This window comes from Verruconis gallopava (genome assembly GCF_000836295.1).
Source record: "Verruconis gallopava strain CBS 43764 unplaced genomic scaffold supercont1.23, whole genome shotgun sequence".
Classification (NCBI taxonomy): domain Eukaryota; kingdom Fungi; phylum Ascomycota; class Dothideomycetes; order Venturiales; family Sympoventuriaceae; genus Verruconis; species Verruconis gallopava.
The window spans coordinates 420,336-441,607 of NW_015622159.1; the positions used below are offsets into that span (position 1 = coordinate 420,336).

Below are 21,272 nucleotides of genomic sequence, written 5' to 3' on the forward strand. Positions count from 1 at the left end.
GGGATCGACACGTTGATTGTGGGCGGCATCTCAACGGGAGGTGCGGTGTTGGCAAGCGTTGTTCAAGCTGCTGACTTGGATTACCAGATTGTTCTGCTCCAGGATGGCTGTGCTGATGCTGATCCACAGGTCCATGATTTTCTGGTCAAGTTCCTCCAGAAAAGGGCCACCGTGATCAACTGTGCTGACTTAGAAGGGCTATTGAAGTGAAAGGTAAAGGGGCACTTGTTCAGATGAGTGATAGTGGCAGTGACTTAGAATCACATTTCAAGGTGACGCCATGCTTACCTTCGAATCTCCTGTCGAAGCATTGAGTATCGTCCATCGTTCCACTAGTTGGTCCGTGTTTGCTTTTTTCTCTGGAGCAATTAGAGTTTAGTTCCGAGCTGCTACATGTTTGGGAAACAATGAAGCCGTATTCGAATCACAGGCCAGATGTTGTGTTTTGATTGACATCACCCCATTGGCTTCTCTGAGAGATATCCAGTCGAAGGCGGTGCGATTGCAAGATCCGATCGCTGCCAGAATGTTCATAAACGCGCCTCGGGACTTCCTTTCGATGCAAGGCATCGTTACGATGCTAGATTCATTGCCGTAGCCAGCGCTGCGATCTATTCGAAGCAGCTCTCAGTACCGCCGAGTTGATCCCTTGGAGTGGTGGTTTACGAGAAATCTAGACATGAAATTGCATACTCCATTATTGCGCTTTGGTGATCTCGTCTTTGACTACAAGAACGCTACGAATAGTTGCGTTGGACAAAGACCAAACACAGCCAGAGAAGATCTAGTTTGTGGAACTGGTCGAGACAAGGGCAAACATGCCAGCGATTGAAAATAGCGCTCAGCGAAGTTTGTCAACTCAATCACGTGACATGGACAGCCGTCCTGCCTGAGAAGCGTGATTCACGACTAAAACTAATCGAATGTAGAATCTGTTCAGGGCAGTACTAAATTTACGTGTTGAAGGATAATCCGAAGTTCCACGCCAACCAAAGGAGTCAAACGGCATTTCAGATCATCGAGTTGAAACAGTTTAAATCGACGTGCTGAATCGCCAAACAGGTGGGCTCTCGTGGCCGAACCGCTAGGCAGCCACCTAGATTATACGGCACAAGCAATTGACTTGGTACGGAGAGATGTCGCCCCGAAAGTCGGCATCTTCAAGCTCCGACGATGACAACATGGACGCACCCGAATGGCAATCCTTGGGCTTAACTTACCTCGGGCAGACAAAGCGCGGCGGTCCCAGCCTGATACGTTTCCCGCACCAATTCGTTAGCGCACGACAGACGCTGTGCCGATATTGGTCCGTGATAACACTCGCTCTTAAGTGTGTCGCGAAGCTAAGCAACGTTCTTCGGCCACGCCAGCTACATACAACCTGATTCTGTATTGGATCTTGCTAGCGCTGGATCATGTTTACGACATTCCACAACGCCAATCTGCACACTATATTCCTAGCCGCCAATGGTCTTGCCGCCACGAAACAACCACAAAGCGATTGACCATTAAGCATCCCGGTATCCATGGGCATGTAGGGATTGCCATATTCTTAACTTCCTGATTATCAATCGCTTGGTCTTTGCTTTCTTCTATGGAAGTCCTGCCGCTTTTCTCATCAGTCGCACGTCGCCCTTGATCCTTTTAGCCTTGAGCCCACCATGGACCACAACGGCGCATTCACCGTGGACGATAACGTTGATACGGTACACAAGGTTAGAGCGCGGAGATCGATTATTGGTGAGAATACAATGCTTGTGTCAGGAGGCATAGCCAGTCATGCAAATGGAAGTTCACATACAGAAGAGTCAGAGGAATCGCCGCTGCTGTCTAGACGCTCGACCGCACGCAATGAATCTGCTGCAATGAACGAGGCCTCAGCATCGTCAAGTTGGCCAGATTGGGACCACCTGCCTTGGTACCGGCAGCCATCAGTATGACTTGTTGTAATGTCAAGTGAAGGTATTCTTGCTAACATCAGCCTGTAGCCCTACTGGCTTCTCTTTCCATTCCTCTTCTCCGCCCTTGCGTTCGGAGGGATTCTCGTCCCAAAGACCAACCTAATCCTCGCCTTGATCTGCCGAGAATATTTCGCTGATCAGGCCGTTTCATCGCATCCGGACTTTCATTTTATTGCCGGTTATGGTTCTGTGGGAGATGCAGAGGATATATGCCGGAATGCGGATGTGCAACAACGGGTTTCTTTGTTTTTGTTTCAAGGCAGTCTAATTTCTGGCATATTGGCTGCAATCATCGCTCCAAAGCTTGGTGCGCTGTCTGATCGCTACGGTAGAAAGCCTATCATGTGTATCACGAACCTTGGCATGCTCCTTGGGGAGGTTTTGACGATCCTCGCTGCAAAGTATCCCGAAACATTTCCTGTAAAGTGGCTGCTATTAGGATACTTTTTTGACGGGCTTTGTGGAAGCTTTATCGCTTCCATGTCGCTCTCCCACTCCTACGCCACAGACTGTACACCTCCAGAACGCCGAAACATCGTGTTTGGCTACTTCCATGGCTGCCTCTTCACGGGAATCGCGCTTGGCCCACTCTTCGCCGGATACCTAGTGAAATGGACAGGCAACAACATTGTCATGTTTTACGTTGCGCTTGGCTGCCACATCTTCTTTCTTATCTTCCTTATCCTTCTTGTGCCTGAATCTCTGTCTAAGGCACGGCAAACGACGGCGCGAGAGAAGCACAGGATGGAAATGGAATCACATTCCGGCTCTTCATGGATACAGCGATTGAGATATTACAACCTGTTCGAACCGCTCAAAATCCTTTATCCGACTGGACCAGGTTCCTCACCTGCTGTTCGCCGAAACTTGCTGTTATTAGCCACCGTAGATACAATCATCTTTGGAGTCGCCATGGGTGCTCTATCCATTGTTATTGTTTATTCGAATTACATGTTTGGATGGAAGACCTATGAACAGTCTATGTTCATGACGATCGTCAACACCTCACGAGTCTTTTGTCTGCTCGTCGTACTTCCAGCTATCACACTCCTCTACAGACGAAAACATGGTGAGAGAGGCGGTCGACCTGCCTCTCAATCCGGAACAGACCTTTTTGACTTGACAGTTCTGCGTGTTGCTATATTGTTCGACGCTTTGGGATTTCTGGGTTACGCTTCATCAAAGGCCGGTTGGACTTTTATGGCCTCTGGAGCTCTTGCTGCCGTGGGTGGCATGGGTAGTCCAACGCTCCAAGCGGCTCAGACCAAACATATCCCGCCTGATAGAATTGGTCAGCTTCTCGGTGCAATGGGTCTGCTGCATGCTGTTGCCCGTGTGGTAGCGCCGTTGGTTTTCAACGGTATATACATGGCTACTGTTAAGACATTTCCTCAAACTGTTTTTGTGACATTAACAGCCATGTTCGTCCTAGCCTTCGTTGTGAGCTGGTTTGTCAAGCCTGGAGGTAAGTTATGAGGGTCCTTAGAACTTTGCTTTGAGTACTGAGTTTGCCCAGTCAAACTTGACGACGATAGTGACATTTACCGCCAACATTCAAGCAATGACGATAACGACGAGGCAGATGTGGGCACATAACCGTCTCCAGATCTAATTTTTTTTCCGTTGAGCCTGTCATGATTATGACTTGTGATTATGAAAGTTCACGAGCATCGTCCGTCACATACGCTGTTTTCCACATATCGACGTATGGTAAAGGCAGTCTTTATGGGATGTTCAGAGGCAAAAGATATCAGCAGTTTGGTTCAATAAGAAACATTTGCATTGCTAAGCATATTTATGAGTCACGACCAAAATTAACGTTGGTGAAGTAGTCTCGGTAGACTTCAGTGGTGCGTCAGGATTCGATAGACCGTGAGGTATATATACAAGATTTTCTTCTCGGTGCCCATGATAGATTCTTCAGCTCATATTTTCCGTTATCTCCGGTCTACGAAATATTGGACAAACCAAGTCACCCAACATTTATGATGATATTTTTGATAAACATGATTCAAAAAACAACTTCCAAGAGGCGTCACAATCTGCAAACCTCTTCCTAACGAGTAGCTGCAGACTTTCAGCGCCTCGCTTCGAATGCAGAGCTTTGTTTGGACATTTCGATGGGGATCCAAAGACAAACTGTACCATGCTTACACCCACACCCTCTCCCCTTTAGTTACTTGATATAATTGACCGAGAAATTGAGCTTTCACTATATTTGATTCCTTGTGTGTATCTCAATAGGAAGTCGAGATCAAAGGCTTGAGCGCCAAAGTACCGACATATAATATCGTGTCTTTTACCAAGTCTCCTTCAAGAGACCAAGATATGCCTGACAGCGAAACTCCTGCAAATGCCGTTCTCAACTCAAATGCATTAAATATGTTCATAAACGCGGTTCTTTCATGCCCATAAGAGAGTAGATAAAAACAGCAGTATGCAACGAAACGACCACCCTTGTGAGTCCCTAAATGTCCTTTATAGATCGTGCAGGGATGAGACTTTTTATCTCCATGTTCGATTACTTCCTCCTCTTGCCCTTGAAGTCTCCATTACTGTTGCTTGCTTCAGCGAATGCATCGATCATGCTAATGTCTTCACTGGCTGGTCTCCTGCTGTGTCGCGGCGAATCTTGGCCAAGATAATCGGCCGCATGGTCAGGCATACTTATTGGACTCGACGAACGAAAATCGTCGAAGACTTCGTCTTCCGGAGGTGCAAAGGACCACACCTAACGCCGACTGTTAGCCTAGAACGGACTGAAAGCAAGGAGGTCAGAATTTACCTCCATGACAGTTTTCTGGTTTCGGTTTGCTAGTAAAACAGCCTTCTCTTCCTCAAAAACTACCCTCCATACGGCATCGGCTGGCTGGCTCAATTCCCGTACCAACGTTCCTTTCTTCAGATCCCAGACCTTGACCCGACCGTCACTCCCCCCCGATACTATTCTTGTGTCATCAAACTGTAAGCTAGTAACGCTGTTATCGTGAGCGGCCAAACGGTGAATGGCCTGGAATTCCGATAGCGACCAAACACGGACCGATCCATCTGAACCACCGGTGACAAGAATATCGTTTCTCATTTGCAGCTGGCCTACAAGCGAGGTGTGGCCTTGGAGGACCGCTAAGCAGCGGCTGGAAGTCATGTTAGAAACTCGATGAAACTATTGATCGTAATGAAACATACCCGTCATTAGGATCCCAAATCCGTACACTTGTATCCAGGCTACCTGTAGCGATTTTCTTCCCATCAAAGGCAACGGCATATATCTGGCTGAAATGTCCAGAAAGTGTCCTAAGGCATTTGCCCTCGGATATACTCCATATTCTAGCCATTGTGTCATAGCTACCAGAGACAACCAAGTCACCATGGATATCTAAACACCGGACACTGGCCTGATGACCCACAAGGACATGTTTGCAGACTCCTCTTGTAATGTCCCATATTCTCAGGGTTGTGTCCCTTGATCCAGAGATTGCTGTGTTGGCGTCCGACATTTTTAGGCATCTAACTGTTGAAGTATGACCGCGTAATGTATGCACAGGTTGGCTGATGCATTTAGCTTGCTTCTTGAAACTCATGAAATGCCAATTTAGACTCACCCTGTCGCCATATTCCACACCCTAACATCACGATCGCAACCGCCACTTACGAGCACATCGTCCCAAGGAACCATAGCCCAGACACCCATTACATGTCCTGTCAATGTTTTCTGGTGGCAGCCTTCTGTATCAAAAATATGAATCTTCGCATTATCCAATGCGACAACGATATACTTGTCTGTGAGATGCAGGCTGGTGACAACACCTTGGTCCGGGGTGATTTGCCTATAGTCAACCTTTCCACCATGTCTCCAAGCAGTCTCGACCATATATCTTTGCTTGAAATGTGATCGATAGCTCATCGCCTTAGGTCTTCGCCTCAATTGTCGAGAATTCCTTGAACGGTCAAGACTTTGCGATCGCAGGTCCGGAGCGCTTGTGGAAGCACTTGGTATGGATGAAACACCATTAAATCTATATCCTGGAAAAGAGAGTGGGTTGTTATGGGGGCTGGCACCAGGAGTTTGAACTGCGGGATTAGGTAGAGGAGTTGATGTCTTCGGAGGCTCATCGGACAATCTTCTGTATGCGTGTTTCTCGCATAACGCTTTCCAGGCCATATCGTCACTAACTAACTCCCGCCATCGTTTGGATACCTGAGATGATCGTGCGAGTGTTTGAGGATCGTCGATGAAAGTTAGGATCTAACAGAGAGCACAGGTCAGTTACTTCGTGACAAAGGTCATAAACACTTTTCGGATGCGACGCGGTCTTACCCGGAGACACAGTTCGTCAGGGAATGTGGTGAAAGGATCCTTTTTCAATCGTGGGCTGACAAACTCCTGTACAAACGCCAGCTGCTGGCTATTGCAAAGATTCAATAATTCCGCAAGTAACCTCTGCTGCTCGCCATCATTCATGCCGGCAAACCGTAATCTGATCTCACGAACATTCGCATCTTCATCTTCGCCAGCAGCGCTCCAGTCAGGGATACGCTGTCCCGGGGTGGGACTGGGAGCTGGAGTTGGGGGTGATGCTGGGGCTGACGGTAGCATATTGTGCGGTATACTGGCCGTCATTGGACTGCTCGGCGTGTGTATTCTTTGCGGTTGTGGTCTTCGTTTCGGAAGTGCAGGCGAGGAGGTGAATGGAACCGACGCAGGAGGGAGACTGCCGTCATCTTCCGTATACTGAACCGCGTCCATGTTGATATCGTCCATGGCGTCGTAGTCGTCAATAAAGCGGTAGTGATTGCGGTCGTCGGGGTATAGAAGCCAGGGGACGCCAGCAGAGGCCGCAAAAAGACGAGATACGCGCTATGCGGAAACACGCAGCGAGATCGACTGTACGAGCCGGCTGATTCAAGTGATGGCCGAGTCGTTGTGGGGAAGACGAGGTTGGCTGGGCGGTTGTGTAACCGTGTAAAATGGACCGAGTTCCTCGCCAGCAATTGCACAAGAGCGAATGCCAGGCGCACGCTATCTTGGACACTGTCGAGACACGACAGCGCTCTCAGCAGTTATGTCTCAGACGTGCGAATCGTGCAGCGGCTCTGTGCTCAGCCGCCCTGCCCGCAGCCGTTTTGGCCGAGCTACAGGCTGAAGCAAAGATTATAGTCAAACGACTGGAAAATCGGAGACCACTAAGTTTATGAGGGGACGATGTGTGAAGGGAAAGGAGTACACAAGCATGCAATAATGCTATCTTGCACCCCTAACCTACTTGACGCTATGGTGTTAGTGGTGGTGAGCAGCAACCGTGCTTTGCGGCTTCAACCCTTGCACTGGAAAGAAAACCTCGACGTCTTCACACACAGCGACCACACACACGACTTATCCTCCTCTGGGACATTTGCGTCCCAACGCCCGCGTGCGCTTGGTATGAAATGCCGTACAAGTTTGCCCAGTTGGCTTTCTCGCCTTTCGTGACCCAACCTTCTCAAACGAGCGGTACCTTTTCTAGTCACCTCTGCAAGCAACGTGTTTGATCCCTGCCTCTGCTCCCTGCTTTCCCGTATTGCGAGTCAAGACATGCTAGATCTATGTGTATCTCATCACCCTTTCTCCAAGTCCGTCGATATCTTTTCGCGCCATGGCGTTTTGTAATCTTCTGTGTCATTTCTGTGTTCAGAGGGTCCGAAAAATTCAGTAAAGTGCTTGAACAATTTGAAGAGAATATGATGATGACATAAGTTTGCTGCCTTGGTATTTCGAACGTCATTATGTCCTGAATCAGCATTTCCAAACATTTCCCCCAGGTATCAGATATTCCTTAAAATTCACAAAAATGTTCTGATTGAATCCTGGATGGTCCCTTGTGAATACCTCAGGTATCCGTACCATATATGCCTTTGGAGGCATGTCTACGCCGGTCCCAATAACCATCATCTGTGCACACGCCACATGAAATTGCGGTTCCCCTCCTGGAACGTGAATAGCAATGTGCTGTATGCGCATCAGGTACTGCCCTGTTGCCAAACATGGTGGCACCGTGACGTTGAACTCAGCTACACAATTGCTCCATCAATACATTGTAGCAGTTTGTGCGAGCACGGAGGGACTCACATTGCTGGATATGCCTCCAATCACCACCGCGCTTGGTAAATTTGGGCCCGATATCAAGAATTTTGAACCACTCTGTGCTGCCGTCCGCCGTGCTCGCGTTATCAACTCGGGTCATGAAAACTGACAACGGCCCAGGATGATAGATGTAAGTCTCAGTAACCCACGTTATGTTGCTTCCAGATTCTACAATGACCGTCTTTGTGCCATTTACTTTATTGCTTGCGCCGACATTGCACCGGAGTTCTGGATCTTCAAGGTCTGCGATGCATCAGATCTGACTATTCGAGCGGCTGATAGAGAGAGCCTGACCCGTTATGGGACTTTCACCATTTGTATTCCTCCGAATCACTTCATATTCCTCACTTTCGATCCCATTTACTTTGATTTTACTAAATACGTCTATCGCATTACTATTAGCTTTTTATGAAAAATGACAGCTGTGGTCGTGGTGAAGCTCACAATGTGCTCGCACTGCATTCAGTAACGTTGCTACGACGTAGGAGAGGATAAGAAAAGCCTGCATCGATCACGCGGAGGCGTTTAGCACGCTCTAATTCATGTTCAAAGTCGTGAATCAAGTCTTCTCTCTGAGATGGTTTGCGTGTTGAAGATTGCCGTGAGGTCGAATCTCTTACTGAAACTAACGCGTTTCATGCGAAGTCAAACACGGAGAAGCAGCAAGGATGTCAACTAGTCCTTAAGCGAACACTTTGCGACCACAGAAAAACACTTATTCTCTCGTATCCCATACCACCTTGTCACCATCAAAACTCTACCCTCCATTGATTCTTTCTGCCTATAAATGATATCCAAATCCACAGGTAAATCCAAGTGCTAGCAAAATCGCCTACAATCTGACTATGGTACACATGTCAGATCTGCCCGCATGAATCTCGTTCCATGTAGTGGTGTGTCATAGTATTTTTTGCACTCAACAAAGCCAAATCTTTCGTATGTCCTTATAGCAGACTTCATGTGTGGAAGAGTATCGAGCTTCGCTTCGGCGTAGCCGATTTCCTTGGCAACTTTCAAGATCTCGTCGACAAGCTTCCAACCTACGCCCTTACCTCTAGCATCGGGAACGACGTATAGACGCTTGATCTCACATGTCTTGTGGGGCAACGCACTCGAGTTCTGGACAGGGAGTGGACGAACAGCAACACAACCCATGGGTTCATTGTTCCAGGTTCCACGTGCAAGAAGAATTTCGCCAGTTGGCTCTTTGTATTTACCAGGTAAATTGGCCAGCTCATCAGCGAAGCCTTGAAATGTCAAGTCGATGTTGAGCCAAGCTGTATATGCGCTGAAGAGTGATCGGATGGCGTCGAGATCTTCTGGCTCTCGCACCTTTATGATCCGGAAGGTTGCCATTGTGTGATAAATAGCTAGGGCCGAGTGGTTCAGAGTCAAGTCAACACTCTGGGGAAAGTTGAGGAAGCTAAAGCTTTAACAACTCTGTGATGGCGAGTGATCCAGGAAACAGGTGGAACTCGAATTGCATCGACTTATGTCGCTCGACCGCGTCATGTATTGTCAAAGTCTACTATTAGGGGGCTGATATAGTAGGTTTACAATCTTGATCGGCGAATATAAGTGTTTCGTTGGTTAACGGGGACAATATCTGAATCAACCTCAATTTCAGTTCGCTTTCAAAGTGAATATTCCGATACCGGCGTATCTCGCTGAATAACCAGTTCTTGCTAGGAGCGACCTTTGTCTACTTAGGCGAAGATAATCTTTGATAAGAATTCAAAAAAAAACATGCCCATTTCTTAGTAGTCGTCCTCGTTAGTTATGGTCTGATAATTGCCTACAATTCATGAAGCTCCAAGGAAGGTTTTCCGGGTTGGCGGCAAACTTTAAAATGTTGCAAAGCAAAGGAGGGAATTAGATACGAATGCGGTTAACATGTTTTTGTTCTATTCTCGGATACTTGTTCTTCGTGTTGCTTGAACGTCCGGTTCATTCACGGACAATTCTACGGAGGACAATGCTAAGTCTCCAGCTAATCCCAGTGTTTGAAGCTGACAGGAAAGGCAATTGATCTTTGATTGGACACAACCGGATGAAAGTATTTATATCAATACGACCTCGCTTAATGTTCTCAGACTAATCTCATGGGATGGTGCTGGGTCTAAATTGACTCACTATTTTATCTTCGGACGACGTGGCGGTATATGCTTGCCTCGTAGTCGAAAAAAAAATTGATGAGTAGAGGGCATGGTCGATGTCTTCTACACATATCCAGATTATCTTTGAAATTTCCTTTCTTGGGCCAAGAGAAGAACTAAGCGTGGACTAGCCCAGCAATCATGTTCGACTTTGAGACCCTAAACAGAGCGCGCATCGCGCACGGCGTGCTTATGTCGCTTGCTGTTTTTCTCTTTTCAATAGGGGCTGTTTTGCTTCGTCTACTCAAAGGCCCGGTTAATGTCAAAGTCCATATTGTCCTGCAATCCTTTGGCGTTACGATCCTGATCGGGGGCTTCGGACTTGGTCTCTGGGTGCAAGAAGGCATGTTCATTGTAAGTCTGGCAGGATAGCAAGCTACAGTTCGCGAACTAAGCATCCTTAAATTATTCTTTCATACGTGCGCCACATATATCGAGGGATTAATTCCGACTCATGACTTCACAGGAGTGGAGCGACTTTCACCAAAGACTTGGCCTTGCCCTCTTTACGCTGACCATGTGCATGCCACTGGCAGGAGCCTTCAGTCACTGGCATTTTCGCAGAAACGGCAGGAAGACGATAGTTGGATACCTTCATGTCTGGATTGGTCGAGTCTTAATAATAACCAATCTCATCAATGGTGGGTTGGGTCTCAGGCTGGCGGAAGCAAACCACGCAGGCGAGATTGTATATGCGGCCTTGACTGTTACCGTGGCTCTTTCATACTTCTGCATGCTAGCCTGGTGGTACTTTTGGCGAGGAAGGACTTGCAAATTAGTCCATGGTAATGCTCTTGGTGGAGTCGAATTAGTTCAGGCAGGTATAGAAAACAACTAAGATCAATCCAAGCGATCAGCCCACAGATTCTTCCTTTTGCAGTTGATTGAGGGACATATCATAGAGTCAAAGGACAGAGGGTATAACATATAAATCTAGGTAAAAATAAGCCGAGTAGCCGATGCTCGTTATTTCACAACTATTCGAAACTAAGAACCCTATCATCCGTTTTACTGGACCGCGGACTAAAGACATGCTTTTATCTTCGAGCCATGTTGCGTTCAGTCGTTCAGGTTACCAAGTCTGTCTCTCTCTTGATAATACGCTAAACAGCTCTCATGTCCGCTCGTATAACTCACCGCAATTTAACACCGAGAAGTCACTTGGCACAAGCATTATTGCGAAGTCAACTTCGTGTTTGAAATCATGAAGCACACTTAGCGTTCACAGCTTCTTTCACTCACTAAACACAATATCGTTCTTATACAACGGCTGCCTGCCGAATGATTCAGCTCATCTTGCAGTCTGATAAAACGAATTCGTGTAATACTCGTAGACAATTGTCTTGCTCATATGGGAGGCAGGTGATATGGATTCGGATGAAGAAAAGCCTTAGGCATGCGCTTAAAGCCCTTAAACTATGCTGGTGGCAAGAAGCTAGCAAACAACACAGCTTGGATAAGCGCATACATAATCATCCATCTCACAACGAATTGAGAAGTCCACTTCCCATTTAGAATGTCCCTCGCAACAATCAGATACCATACAGGGTACCCAGAGGACAACCTGGAAATAATTTGCACATGGAAAGAAGTCAAAGCCGCAAATGCGAGAACAACCTGAATAAGTGCTATAGGAATAAGACAGACGTCTACGCCATAGACAGATAGGGAGCAAGGAGCTCCTTTTTCCGATGAAATTCGTGCGTCATAGACGCACTCTGCAAGACTTGACTTTCCAAGTAACACCTGTCCACCAGTATATAGCAAAATGTACAACATCGGCAAAGCGATTAAAAATAGGGGAAGGTTGGACAAAGTCCAGTACCTGAGAAAGCCAACATTCCTAAGAGTGTTAGTGTCTAGAAATATAATGTGCTTGATAGACTTACCAATAATGGCTTTGAACCCAAGAGTAGATGCTTGGTGGAAATGCATGGCACCACGGGCGCTTTTCTAGGATATGGGAACCACAGAATTGCTGGAAGGCAATATATTGCGGGCCTGCGAAACCAATCCCCACAAGCATGCCAGCCGTAACAGTTGCGGGAAGTCGACGTTGTCGAATGGAACTTAGCTGGGCGTGTAGTTCAGGACGCAGTGCACTGATATTGAAGACGCGAATGCGTACCAGGCGCTCTGCCGAAACGATGAGCCATATTAGAGCATCGTAAAAATAGATAATCCCGCTAAGTAGTCCATTTCCTCTCACTGTTGCAGCCAGTCCAAAGCAGAAACCAGATAGAATCAGATATAGATCCTGAATGGGGCCGTGGTATTGCAGACCGGTGTCGATCCAAGAGTAAACATACAACAGGTAACCCGCAAAGCTTAACAGTGAGAATAGTGCTTCTGGGCACGGGGCGACAAGGAAAATTCCGGCAGGAGTGAAAATGTGAAGGGCAGCGCAGATGAAGGCAAAATATACCTTGCCATTACTAGCGCTGGTTTGCAAGGCCAATGCCAATTGAAAGAGCAGGATGATCGATATCAGGTGGCTAACATTCGCGAGAATGATTCCATGAATTAGCACGTTGTACAGTTTCTCCGTAGTAAGAGGTATATCTAATAGAAAAGGTCAGTTTGAATCTCACTCCCACAGGTGTGTTGCAGTTCCATAGAACAGGTTTAGAGTCTTCTCAGTGTTTCAAAGGACAAACTCCTTAGGCTTAGCAAAAAAAGGTCTTTACTTTACGATACACGCCCACATCAGTCAAGCGTTGGAACTTCTGCCGGGGAGAAAGAAGTTCCAAGGTAATGGAAAGATAAATTGCATAACACAACAGATAAGGACCTCACGTACTTGTGCCGAGAAAGGAGAGAAACTTTAAAAAGCCCCAGCCAAATGCCCATTCTTGTTCGTAGACGTAGCCGCGCTCAGCAATTGAAGCAAAGTAGATTGTGTCCCAGCGGGTTAAGGCCAACAGCAACCTCATCACCAAATCAGGCAAACCCTGAGCGGGTGCGTGCGTACCTGGCGGTGAATAGACGTCTGGACTCGACACCTCAACGTTGCGGATCCCGTGACCTTTGAATAGCAGGCGAGTTGAGGTGTCATAACCCGGTTGCGGGCTGATGATGGCGATGGTCAGGAGAAGTGCTTTCCATGCTAAGAAACAGGCTACCAGCAGAGTGCGGGGTGCCTTGTCGACTGTGATGGAAACCATCTTCGTACAGCAAGTCGACGTCGCGCGCTGAAGTAGTGTGAAGACGGGTTACCAGTTTTGATCAGGGCGATCTCGCAGGGAAGACTGGGAAAGCAACAGTCCCGCCTCTTCTTCGGCAAACTTCGTCGTTGGTTTGCGCTACTGCGGGTGCGTCATGCGTGCACCGCTCAGGAGACTGCAAGCTGCAGGTTCACATCCAGGGGTGCAGGGAAAGAGATTCGCTCAAAGCGACCTGCACGCACTCCTGACCAGGGAAAAAAGGGTGCTGGGCTACATGCAAGAGCGCGAAGCGATGGATAAGTGAGCGGCGAGGAACGACAGAGATTCCAGCACGCAGATTGATGGTGGCGAAGTGGAAGTCCTTCGTTTGGTTTTTTGACTCTTGTTCTCCGAAGACGCAGTTTCGAAACGTTCGAGGACAAGCAAGTATGGGTGCTCTGGCCAAGCCACAGCCGCTGGCCAAGACAAGCCTAAATCCCTGAGCTATCGATAAATCAAGTGGCAAGATTCAGGCATAGATGCCTGCTACGACACTAGGAAAAAACCCAAAAAGGTTCAGAAAGGTATAGAAGTCGGAATGCTTGATGACGCTGTGGGAAGATGAAGTATGATATTATTGTGCTCTGTACTGTCGAGATATCTCTGCTGGAGATAATGTGTCCCATGGCACTCTACCCATCATGACCGTCTTGGTCCGTCGTAAAACCCATGGACGTCCCCATACACACCCATGTATCGTATCAGACATTAACGCCATGCAGATGCAGAATGTTCTTTTGATGATCGCAGGCAATCAGCCAGTGACGCTCTGCTGTCTATGAGTCGCCCACCCTATCAAGCCAATCCAGCCATGCGGACCTTACGAACTCCACATAATCGTTACTACAGGGAAAACCAACGTCAAGCTAATATGACCCTACGCGTGCTGTGGTACTGTTGAGAAGGCGAGAAAAGAAGTTTCCGCCCGGAACACCGGTTCTAGCTTTTTTCGCTCGCTTATCTTCGTAGCTCTGCAGCCTGGATAGGGAAGTCTTCGGGTGCAGTTCAGCACCTTCAATGTGCACCAACATGCTCCCATCACGCGACTCGACACCATGCATGCACAGATCATCATTTGATTCGTAGATCTCATCCAAACTTTCGGTGTCAGGCGAGGAGCTCGAAGTGCTACTGCGACTGGGCGGCGACAGCGACGGAGTCCGCGACGCACCCCGTGATGACAATGAAGAAGTGTGACTATAAGAGCGTGCGTGAGAGTAGCTTTCAGTTGCATATGGTGAGTATGACTGCGGATGATATTGGTGATAGTAAAGCTCCTTCTCACGTAGCCTTTGGATGCGAGCTTGTTCTTCCATGGCTTGATATTCGCGGATGGGAGCTAGGAATGGCTCAAGGTGATAGTACAGATCTTCTGGTCGAATCCTTAGGTCCCAATCAAGAAGGAAAAGGAGCTGCTTCTCCATCAAGTTCACCTCAGTGATGGAAAATCCGAAATTTGGATAACCACGAACTGAGGTGTAACGAGCCCAGTGCTTGTTCTTCGGTGATGAGTCGTTGAGATTCTTCGCAGCAAGAATCAGAGATGCGAGAAAAATTCTGTGTACGGTGCAGCGCATGCCCTTAGCAACGGCAGGTAATCTGGACTTCAGCCTTGCGAGATAAACAAGAGAAGTCATTAGCGTTGGCACCTGAACGTGAGATCGCTCCACAAGCGATGTAATGAACGCCTCAACAGACGGCAAGGCCGGTTCAGCTGAGACGCCTTGCGGTGGAGTGTCCGGTGGAGACGGGAGGGACGATGCACTCTGTTGCGCAGCATCGCATTTGATGACCTGACTCGCTTTGCGTGCGAGGTAGCTGATCATTTCCTTGGAGACCGGCAGCTGGACAAAATAGTCCAGCGCAGCCTTGTTCTGGTCCATAGTAGGTGTCGAGAAATTCATAATGATTTATGGCGATTGAGCTCAGAGATGACGGCAGCCTGACAGAATATATAGGCGGCCGGGGTCGGTATTGTCAACAACAGGAATGGGACGACAATAGATCGGATGTCGTGCAAATAGTTGTGATGGTTATTGTCCAGTCACACAATAATAGCAATGGCTTGGGGAAGGAGTGAAATGACTCTTGAAGATTAGGATTAGATTAAATGAGAGTCGTTCCACGGTCTTCGAGAGTTGAGGCTGTGATCAGTGGCCAAAACGAGGCGATGAACTATGGACGTGTCCGACCGGCGGATTCCAAGAAGTTCCAAATGAAGTCAAGTATTAGACTGACACTTCCAGGAGATCAAGAGAGTGATCTTGGCTGGGACTGCACGAGGGCGCAGTTCGAAGCTGAAGGTGAAGTGTCGACGGCGAGGAACGAGGCGAAACGAGAGTGCTGCCGCGTGGTTGTCGTCCTCGTTGAGCGGAATCGACGAAGTAGCGTACCGGTCAAGGCAAAGGATTTATCCAGATCCTGATGTAGGAAGTCGAGCTTTCGAGAAGGGCGACTTTTCCTACTAAATAGATCTGTCGAGAGCCCCTAGCGGGCAAAAGGGGACTGCTGCGCTGCGTGTGTTCTTTTGGAGATGCTCCCCAGAATTTTTGGGCCTCGATCGGCTCGCGGATCGCTGATTGGCTTGCGGCGTGGCTTGCAGGGCCCCTGCTGTTTGACTTGTCGCGCGGACTGTCAGCCAAGGGGCTGCGGTTGGCTGTCTCACGAGGCCCTAGCGACCTGTCTCTGCCTGTCCACCCGTTTCAGGGTTTCAAGAGTTGGCCCGTCTGTGGCCAACGAGAAGTGCTAGGCCGGCTGAAACGCTGGACACTCGAGTGGATGTCGTCCAAACGTTCGAGAGGACCGATAAGAATGTGCTGCGCGTGGAGGGAGCAGTCGTGCTTGGTGACTCCCAAGTGCTGCGTTCCGGTGCCCTTTTTGCCTGCAAGGCTCTGCAGGGCTAGCGGAAGGGACGAAGAAAGGAGTGCACCGAGTTGTGCCGTACCAGGAGAAGTGATTGCCGGCCGCTGGGTTTCGGCCTAGTCATCGACGTGCAGACGTGTGGGCTGGTACTTTTGCCCCTCGCTGATCCAACAATCTCGTCGGATACGGAGGAGAAGAAACGCGATGTATGAAGTTTCGTGAAGATGTGGTAGGTGCTGTGGACAGAGAGGTCTTGCACGGAGGCGTCATTTCAATATATCATGCGCTCTTTCGGCCTTTCCTGCCATCTGTCTCGAGCAGGCTGGACTTCGCCATCGGGTGACGGGCATGACCTGGAAGCGTCGCTCCCAAGTCCGGGCGATCGCCTCCCCCATCGGCTTTGCACGACGCGAAAGTCTGCGAAGGTTGGGCCCTCCGCCACCTAGTGCGCACCGGGTGCGCGCACTGAGAGCCAGGGGACGCCCTGATGTGGCATAGCCTGGGAAAAATGGCACAAAAGATGCATCGAGGTGGTGGCTGGTGGCACTTGGCGACCGGCCATCTCCAGACCGAGGCTTGCCGCACGCCACTGCACAAAGTCTCGCCCCGACCGTGTACCAATCTGAACAGACATCTGGACCTGTTCGACATTGCTGGTTGAGAACGGTGCGCGTTCACAGAATGGTGTATGGCCTGCACGCAAGGGCTGCACTCAATTTGCAGCGTTTTCGTGCCGCTACGCTGAGCTACCACTGTACAGGTACGTCCTTGGTTCATGGCGAACCGCACTTGACGGCAACGTGAGCAAGCGACTCGTCGCTCGCGTAATCGTTTCGAAGCAATATTTCGATCATGGATCTTTAAGCACACTCGTTTCGTTTCTCACGTGATGGCGGAGGATCTATCACGCAGAACAATACGTCTAAGACAACGCAGCCTCTTGTCCAATCACGCGGCCTAGCTGTCGGCGTACGCAACAGTCCCGCCTGATGGGGGCGACGAAGCGCTGCACTGCCTCTTCTCTCAGCTTCACGATGCACTCCGCGTATGATCAAGCGCAGGCAGCCACCACTGGAATTGCCGTTGAGTTCTCCAATTTTGCTGCGGAGCCTCCATGACTACGTCGTCGCTATTTCGCTGCATAAATTTCGACCAACTGCATCTCTCCAGAGCTATCTGAGCCGACAAAAGATGCTTGGCACGCACATTTAAACCTTTTTCAGCATACGTAAGTGCACATGATTTTTGACAGAATTAGCGTCTTGAGCAATACCCTTTGTGTGCTTATCGACGAGCTCCAGCCTCTTTGCCTCCATCGTGACGCCGTCTGTCTGGCTATGTAGCCTCGTGATGGTATGGAACTTACCGCCTAACTTAACAGAGATTCACGATCAGATGTACTGCTTTTGCTTTTGCTTTTGCTTTTGGCTGTATTCAAGTCTGCTCGCATGGGTACCGAGAGTATCGACTGAGGTACTCCGATGGCTGGCCTCGACTCGCGATGCCAAATCAACTTCGATTCAAGCATTTTTGCGGATACCAAACTTTTTCTTTCTTTAAAAAAAGAAAGGAAGAAAGAGCGAGAGAGAGAGAGAGAGAAGAAAAGAAAAGAATAAGAAAACCCTCCCAAAAGCAAGCCCAACCTTATTGTACCTAATAAATCATCTTGTGCTTGAGTGAAGTTACAACGTCCAATCTGTCCTGCCATTGCCTCACCTTTCATATCTTGAGTTCCAAAGTTCCAAAAAATAGTTCTTCAGGCTCCCTAAATGTTTTGCCACAGTCAATCAGAATCAAGTTGGCTCACTAGTTAGCATCTCCTGCTTCCAAGGCACCTAAGGGATCTGGTATGGAGGGGATATAAGCGCATTCTTGATTATCATATTTGTTTCATCATTTGAAGGCCGAAAAGTACCAAAGCTTTGCAGCTGAAAAAGGAACGGACAGGGGTTTGGTCCGGCTTGAAAATGCTCATTGCTGTTTTGATTGGCATGACGTATTCTTCGCGAGGAATATAGGAGGATTATTTTCCGCTTGAGCTTAGCATCAAGAACGAATTGTAAGATGTCATGCGTACACGAATTCGTCAAGCATAATCATCGCAAAGAAATTGACAAGTAGAAATTGTCGAGGTCAGCAATTCGAAAAAAAATCACATTGCTAGTATTGTAGCCCTAGCATCACAGGGTATCTCAAAGATAAAGGAAAGTACAAAAGTTCAATCTGTCAGTGACAGATATAGAGCTTCAAGCGAAATCCTCGTCCCCAATAGGATTGAGGAGGCTGTGACGCTCAATGACCTCGTGATTCCTCTCTTCCATCCTGCCATGATGTACAGTTAACACAGCGTTGCGCCTTTTCAGAAATATATTTCCTGCAATACTTGCACTTAACTTGCCTCTTGATAATGTTGTCAGAAGCCGCCCAACTATAAGTCTTCGCTATCAGGAACAATGCGACCGCAAGCACCAGGAATCGCAAGACCTTGTCCACAAAATTACCCCAAGCCCAGACCACAGCTCCATCATCTAAAGCTTGCTGAACTGTGTTATATACTTGATTGGCGTGATGACCTTGTCGCAAAATCGTAAAACGCTCGTCAAGGTTCCGAGATATAAACGGGAGGAGTGAAATGATAGGAAGGATGATGTCAGTAACAAGTGAGTTCGCAACGGCAGTAAACGCAGATGCAAAACTGTGCAAAATCGGTTCAGCTCAAAGATATGGACAGCAGTTTTCCTTCGTGACCTACATTAGACCAACAGCTACTTCAAGCACATTGTCCCTCAACGCGAAGTTTGAGAAAGCTTCCCACAAGCTCTTTGCCCGACCTTGAACCTCATGATAGCTGCCCGTCCAACCATGCTCATTCTGCAAAGAATCATGCTCAAGCTCCTCAAGTCGCGGCATATCAATAACCAATAGGATGTAGAGATATTTGACGAAAGACAATCGAGTGTAGCCAAACTTCAGTCTGGCTCAAGACAAGTCCTGATAGGTTTATACGGTGGACTCATTTCAACAGAGTCCATTTTACGCTTCGCGTCCGCGCTCCTGGAACTTTTTCGAAAAGCCCACCGCAAATGAATATCAAGGACTACCCAGCCTTTGCCCAAGCTGAACTACTATTATGTCGTTATCGGTACCGCAGGCGCCAAATGCCGGCTTGTTCAAGCCTGGCTACCAAACGTAGGAGTCTTCATGAAGAATTGCTCTAAACGAAGCAGCAGTTAACCAAGCGCAGATACGATGCCGAAGATGCAGCTGTTCTGCGTAATATCGACGCGTGTCGTACAATAGCTGCAACAGTACAGACTTCTTTGGGCCCTTATGGTAGGAATAAAATTGTTATCAACCACCTACAGAAAATGATCCTTACGAACGATGCCGCCACCATCCTCAAGGAACTTGAAGTCGTTCACCCCGCTGCTAAGCTCATGGTAATGGCCTCACAACAACAGGAGGCTGAGATGGGCGATGCGACAAATATGGTGATCATATTCGCTGGAGAGTTATTGAAGAAAGCCGAAGAACTACTTAGAATGGGCTTGAAGACTAGCGATATCGTGGTTGGTTACGAGAAAGCTCAGGACTTCGCAATTAAGGCACTGGAAGAGTTGGAGATCGACAAAGTGGAAGATATGCGGAGTCAAGAAGAGCTAAGCAAGGCTTTACGAACCGTCATCTCGGCCAAGCAAAGCGGCAGTGAGGATGCGCTTGCGGACCTAGTGGCGGAAGCTGTGCTTGCAGTGTTGCCGAAGAACCCTGCCAACTTCAACGTGGACAATATTCGGGTGGTGAAGATTTTAGGCGGCTCAATAGAGCAGTCTAAAGTGATCAAGGGCATGGTCTTTGGACGAGAACCGGACGGAATTATCAAAAAGGCTACCAAGGCCAAAGTCGGCGTTTTTACTTGTCCTTTGGACATTTCACAAACAGAAACCAAAGGCACGGTGCTACTAAAAAACGCAAAGGAAATGCTTGAATTTACAAAAGGTGAGGAGAAGCAGATGGAGGGTATCATTAAAGAACTGTATGACTCCGGCCTCAGAGTTGTTGTCGCTGGGTCAACAGTTGGCGAGCTAGTCTTGCACTACCTCAACCGCATGGGCATTCTTGTAATCAAAGTCCTATCGAAGTTTGAGCTGAGGAGGTTATGTCGTGTTGTTGGCGCAACACCGTTGGCTCGACTAGGTGCGCCTATGCCTGATGAGATGGGCTCAGTCGACGTTGTAGAAACAATCGAGATCGGCGGAGATCGCGTCACTGTTTTCAGGCAAGAAAATGAAGCTACGAGGACCGCAACTCTCGTGCTTCGTGGCGCAACACAGAATCATCTCGACGACGTAGAGCGAGCGATCGACGATGCTGTTAACGTGGTCAAAGCAATTACAAAAGACCCACGGCTCGTTCCGGGCGCAGGTGCAACAGAAATGCAGCTTATTGAACGAGTGACAGCATTTGCTGACAAGACTCCGGGCCTTTCTCAATACGCAATACGCAAATTTGGCGAATCATTTGAGGTCATACCACGAACTCTCGCCGAATCAGCTGGTCTCGATGCCACCGCAGTATTGTCCAAGCTGTATACAGCACATTCTGCACAAAAGGATCGTGGCAAAGGTGACAAGTATTGGTGGTGCAAAGGTGTAGACATTGAAAATGAAGATGGTACTGGAGTGATGGATGCGGAAGAAGAGGGTATTTTGGACCTCCTCGTCATCAAGACATGGGCTATAAGGCTGGCAGCAGAGGCGGCAAGAACGGTTCTAAGTGTGGATCAGATCATTGTTGCTAGACAGGCAGGAGGCCCGAAACCTCCTGGCCCGAATCCAAACTGGGATGAGGACTAAGAGTTGCGCTATGTAAAGCCAGGAGCAAACAAAAACGCAATTTATATCCGGGTAGGATAGCATTAACCTAATTGGTCAAGCTCAACATGAGTGCGAAGACATGCTTTTGTGATAAG

General features: G+C 48.3%; 9 protein-coding genes across 10 annotated transcripts; 3 read left to right on the top strand and 6 right to left on the bottom strand.

Annotated features, from left to right (window-relative positions):
• The first annotated feature begins 1,281 nt into the window (after positions 1-1,281).
• PV09_06638 lies at positions 1,282-3,913 on the top strand. Of its 2 annotated transcripts, XM_016360311.1 has the most exons (4): positions 1,282-1,740; positions 1,807-1,934; positions 1,989-3,426; positions 3,478-3,913. In XM_016360311.1, exons 1-4 carry the CDS (start codon positions 1,662-1,664, stop codon positions 3,555-3,557), a joined length of 1,725 nt encoding a protein of 574 aa, XP_016212023.1. In that variant the 5' UTR covers positions 1,282-1,661; the 3' UTR covers positions 3,558-3,913. The 2 variants fall into 2 exon arrangements, with proteins under 2 accessions (XP_016212023.1, XP_016212022.1); XM_016360310.1 differs by having other exon boundaries at positions 1,282-1,934.
• On the bottom strand, positions 3,797-7,225 carry PV09_06639 (uncharacterized protein). The gene is made up of 5 exons (XM_016360312.1): positions 6,280-7,225; positions 5,564-6,207; positions 5,148-5,510; positions 4,747-5,095; positions 3,797-4,692 (listed from the first exon to the last, which is right to left on the bottom strand). The coding sequence occupies exons 1-5, from the start codon at positions 6,721-6,723 to the stop codon at positions 4,483-4,485; spliced, it is 2,010 nt and encodes a 669-aa protein (XP_016212024.1). The 5' UTR covers positions 6,724-7,225; the 3' UTR covers positions 3,797-4,482.
• A 509-nt stretch (positions 7,226-7,734) lies between these two features.
• PV09_06640 (uncharacterized protein) lies at positions 7,735-8,590 on the bottom strand (the record flags this gene model as incomplete). The annotated part of the gene is made up of 4 exons (XM_016360313.1): positions 7,735-8,009; positions 8,068-8,325; positions 8,377-8,466; positions 8,527-8,590. The coding sequence occupies 4 exons, from the start codon at positions 8,588-8,590 to the stop codon at positions 7,735-7,737; spliced, it is 687 nt and encodes a 228-aa protein (XP_016212025.1).
• A 335-nt stretch (positions 8,591-8,925) lies between these two features.
• Positions 8,926-9,438, bottom strand: PV09_06641 (uncharacterized protein; the record flags this gene model as incomplete). Its single annotated transcript, XM_016360314.1, has 1 exon — positions 8,926-9,438. The coding sequence occupies one exon, from the start codon at positions 9,436-9,438 to the stop codon at positions 8,926-8,928; it is 513 nt and encodes a 170-aa protein (XP_016212026.1).
• A 941-nt stretch (positions 9,439-10,379) lies between these two features.
• Positions 10,380-11,076, top strand: PV09_06642 (uncharacterized protein; the record flags this gene model as incomplete). The annotated part of the gene is made up of 2 exons (XM_016360315.1): positions 10,380-10,592; positions 10,705-11,076. 2 exons carry the CDS (start codon positions 10,380-10,382, stop codon positions 11,074-11,076), a joined length of 585 nt encoding a protein of 194 aa, XP_016212027.1.
• Positions 10,479-13,402, bottom strand: PV09_06643 (uncharacterized protein; the record flags this gene model as incomplete). The annotated part of the gene is made up of 4 exons (XM_016360316.1): positions 10,479-10,614; positions 12,064-12,081; positions 12,128-12,800; positions 13,039-13,402. The coding sequence occupies 4 exons, from the start codon at positions 13,400-13,402 to the stop codon at positions 10,479-10,481; spliced, it is 1,191 nt and encodes a 396-aa protein (XP_016212028.1).
• Positions 13,403-13,988: 586 nt separating this feature from the next.
• On the bottom strand, positions 13,989-16,732 carry PV09_06644 (uncharacterized protein). Its single transcript, XM_016360317.1, has one exon. It carries the CDS (start codon positions 15,343-15,345, stop codon positions 14,308-14,310), a length of 1,038 nt encoding a protein of 345 aa, XP_016212029.1. The 5' UTR covers positions 15,346-16,732; the 3' UTR covers positions 13,989-14,307.
• Positions 16,733-18,448: 1,716 nt separating this feature from the next.
• PV09_06645 (large conductance mechanosensitive channel protein) lies at positions 18,449-19,264 on the bottom strand. Its single transcript, XM_016360318.1, has 2 exons — positions 19,056-19,264; positions 18,449-18,998 (listed from the first exon to the last, which is right to left on the bottom strand). Exons 1-2 carry the CDS (start codon positions 19,211-19,213, stop codon positions 18,596-18,598), a joined length of 561 nt encoding a protein of 186 aa, XP_016212030.1. The 5' UTR covers positions 19,214-19,264; the 3' UTR covers positions 18,449-18,595.
• A 139-nt stretch (positions 19,265-19,403) lies between these two features.
• On the top strand, positions 19,404-21,260 carry PV09_06646 (T-complex protein 1, theta subunit). Its single transcript, XM_016360319.1, has 2 exons — positions 19,404-19,492; positions 19,548-21,260. The coding sequence occupies exons 1-2, from the start codon at positions 19,434-19,436 to the stop codon at positions 21,154-21,156; spliced, it is 1,668 nt and encodes a 555-aa protein (XP_016212031.1). The 5' UTR covers positions 19,404-19,433; the 3' UTR covers positions 21,157-21,260.
• The last annotated feature ends 12 nt before the right edge of the window (positions 21,261-21,272 follow it).

What these genes read in the sequence shown, in the direction of transcription:
- PV09_06638 (XM_016360310.1), top strand. Translation starts at nt 1,662, where the DNA reads ATGGACCACAACGGCGCATTCACCGTGGACGATAACGTTGATACGGTA. An exon ending in CTTGGTACCGGCAGCCATCA is followed by an intron (nt 1,935 to 1,988) that starts GTATGACTTGTT and finishes ATCAGCCTGTAG; the next exon opens with CCCTACTGGCTTCTCTTTCC. An exon ending in CTGGTTTGTCAAGCCTGGAG is followed by an intron (nt 3,427 to 3,477) that starts GTAAGTTATGAG and finishes GAGTTTGCCCAG; the next exon opens with TCAAACTTGACGACGATAGT.
- PV09_06639 (XM_016360312.1), bottom strand. Translation starts at nt 6,723, where the DNA reads ATGGACGATATCAACATGGACGCGGTTCAGTATACGGAAGATGACGGC. An exon ending in GTGTGGAATATGGCGACAGG is followed by an intron (nt 5,511 to 5,563) that starts GTGAGTCTAAAT and finishes TAAATGCATCAG; the next exon opens with CCAACCTGTGCATACATTAC. An exon ending in ACCAGAAAACTGTCATGGAG is followed by an intron (nt 4,693 to 4,746) that starts GTAAATTCTGAC and finishes AGTCGGCGTTAG; the next exon opens with GTGTGGTCCTTTGCACCTCC.
- PV09_06644 (XM_016360317.1), bottom strand. Translation starts at nt 15,345, where the DNA reads ATGAATTTCTCGACACCTACTATGGACCAGAACAAGGCTGCGCTGGAC.
- PV09_06645 (XM_016360318.1), bottom strand. Translation starts at nt 19,213, where the DNA reads ATGCCGCGACTTGAGGAGCTTGAGCATGATTCTTTGCAGAATGAGCAT. An exon ending in GAAGTAGCTGTTGGTCTAAT is followed by an intron (nt 18,999 to 19,055) that starts GTAGGTCACGAA and finishes GATTTTGCACAG; the next exon opens with TTTTGCATCTGCGTTTACTG.
- PV09_06646 (XM_016360319.1), top strand. Translation starts at nt 19,434, where the DNA reads ATGTCGTTATCGGTACCGCAGGCGCCAAATGCCGGCTTGTTCAAGCCT. An exon ending in TTCAAGCCTGGCTACCAAAC is followed by an intron (nt 19,493 to 19,547) that starts GTAGGAGTCTTC and finishes AACCAAGCGCAG; the next exon opens with ATACGATGCCGAAGATGCAG.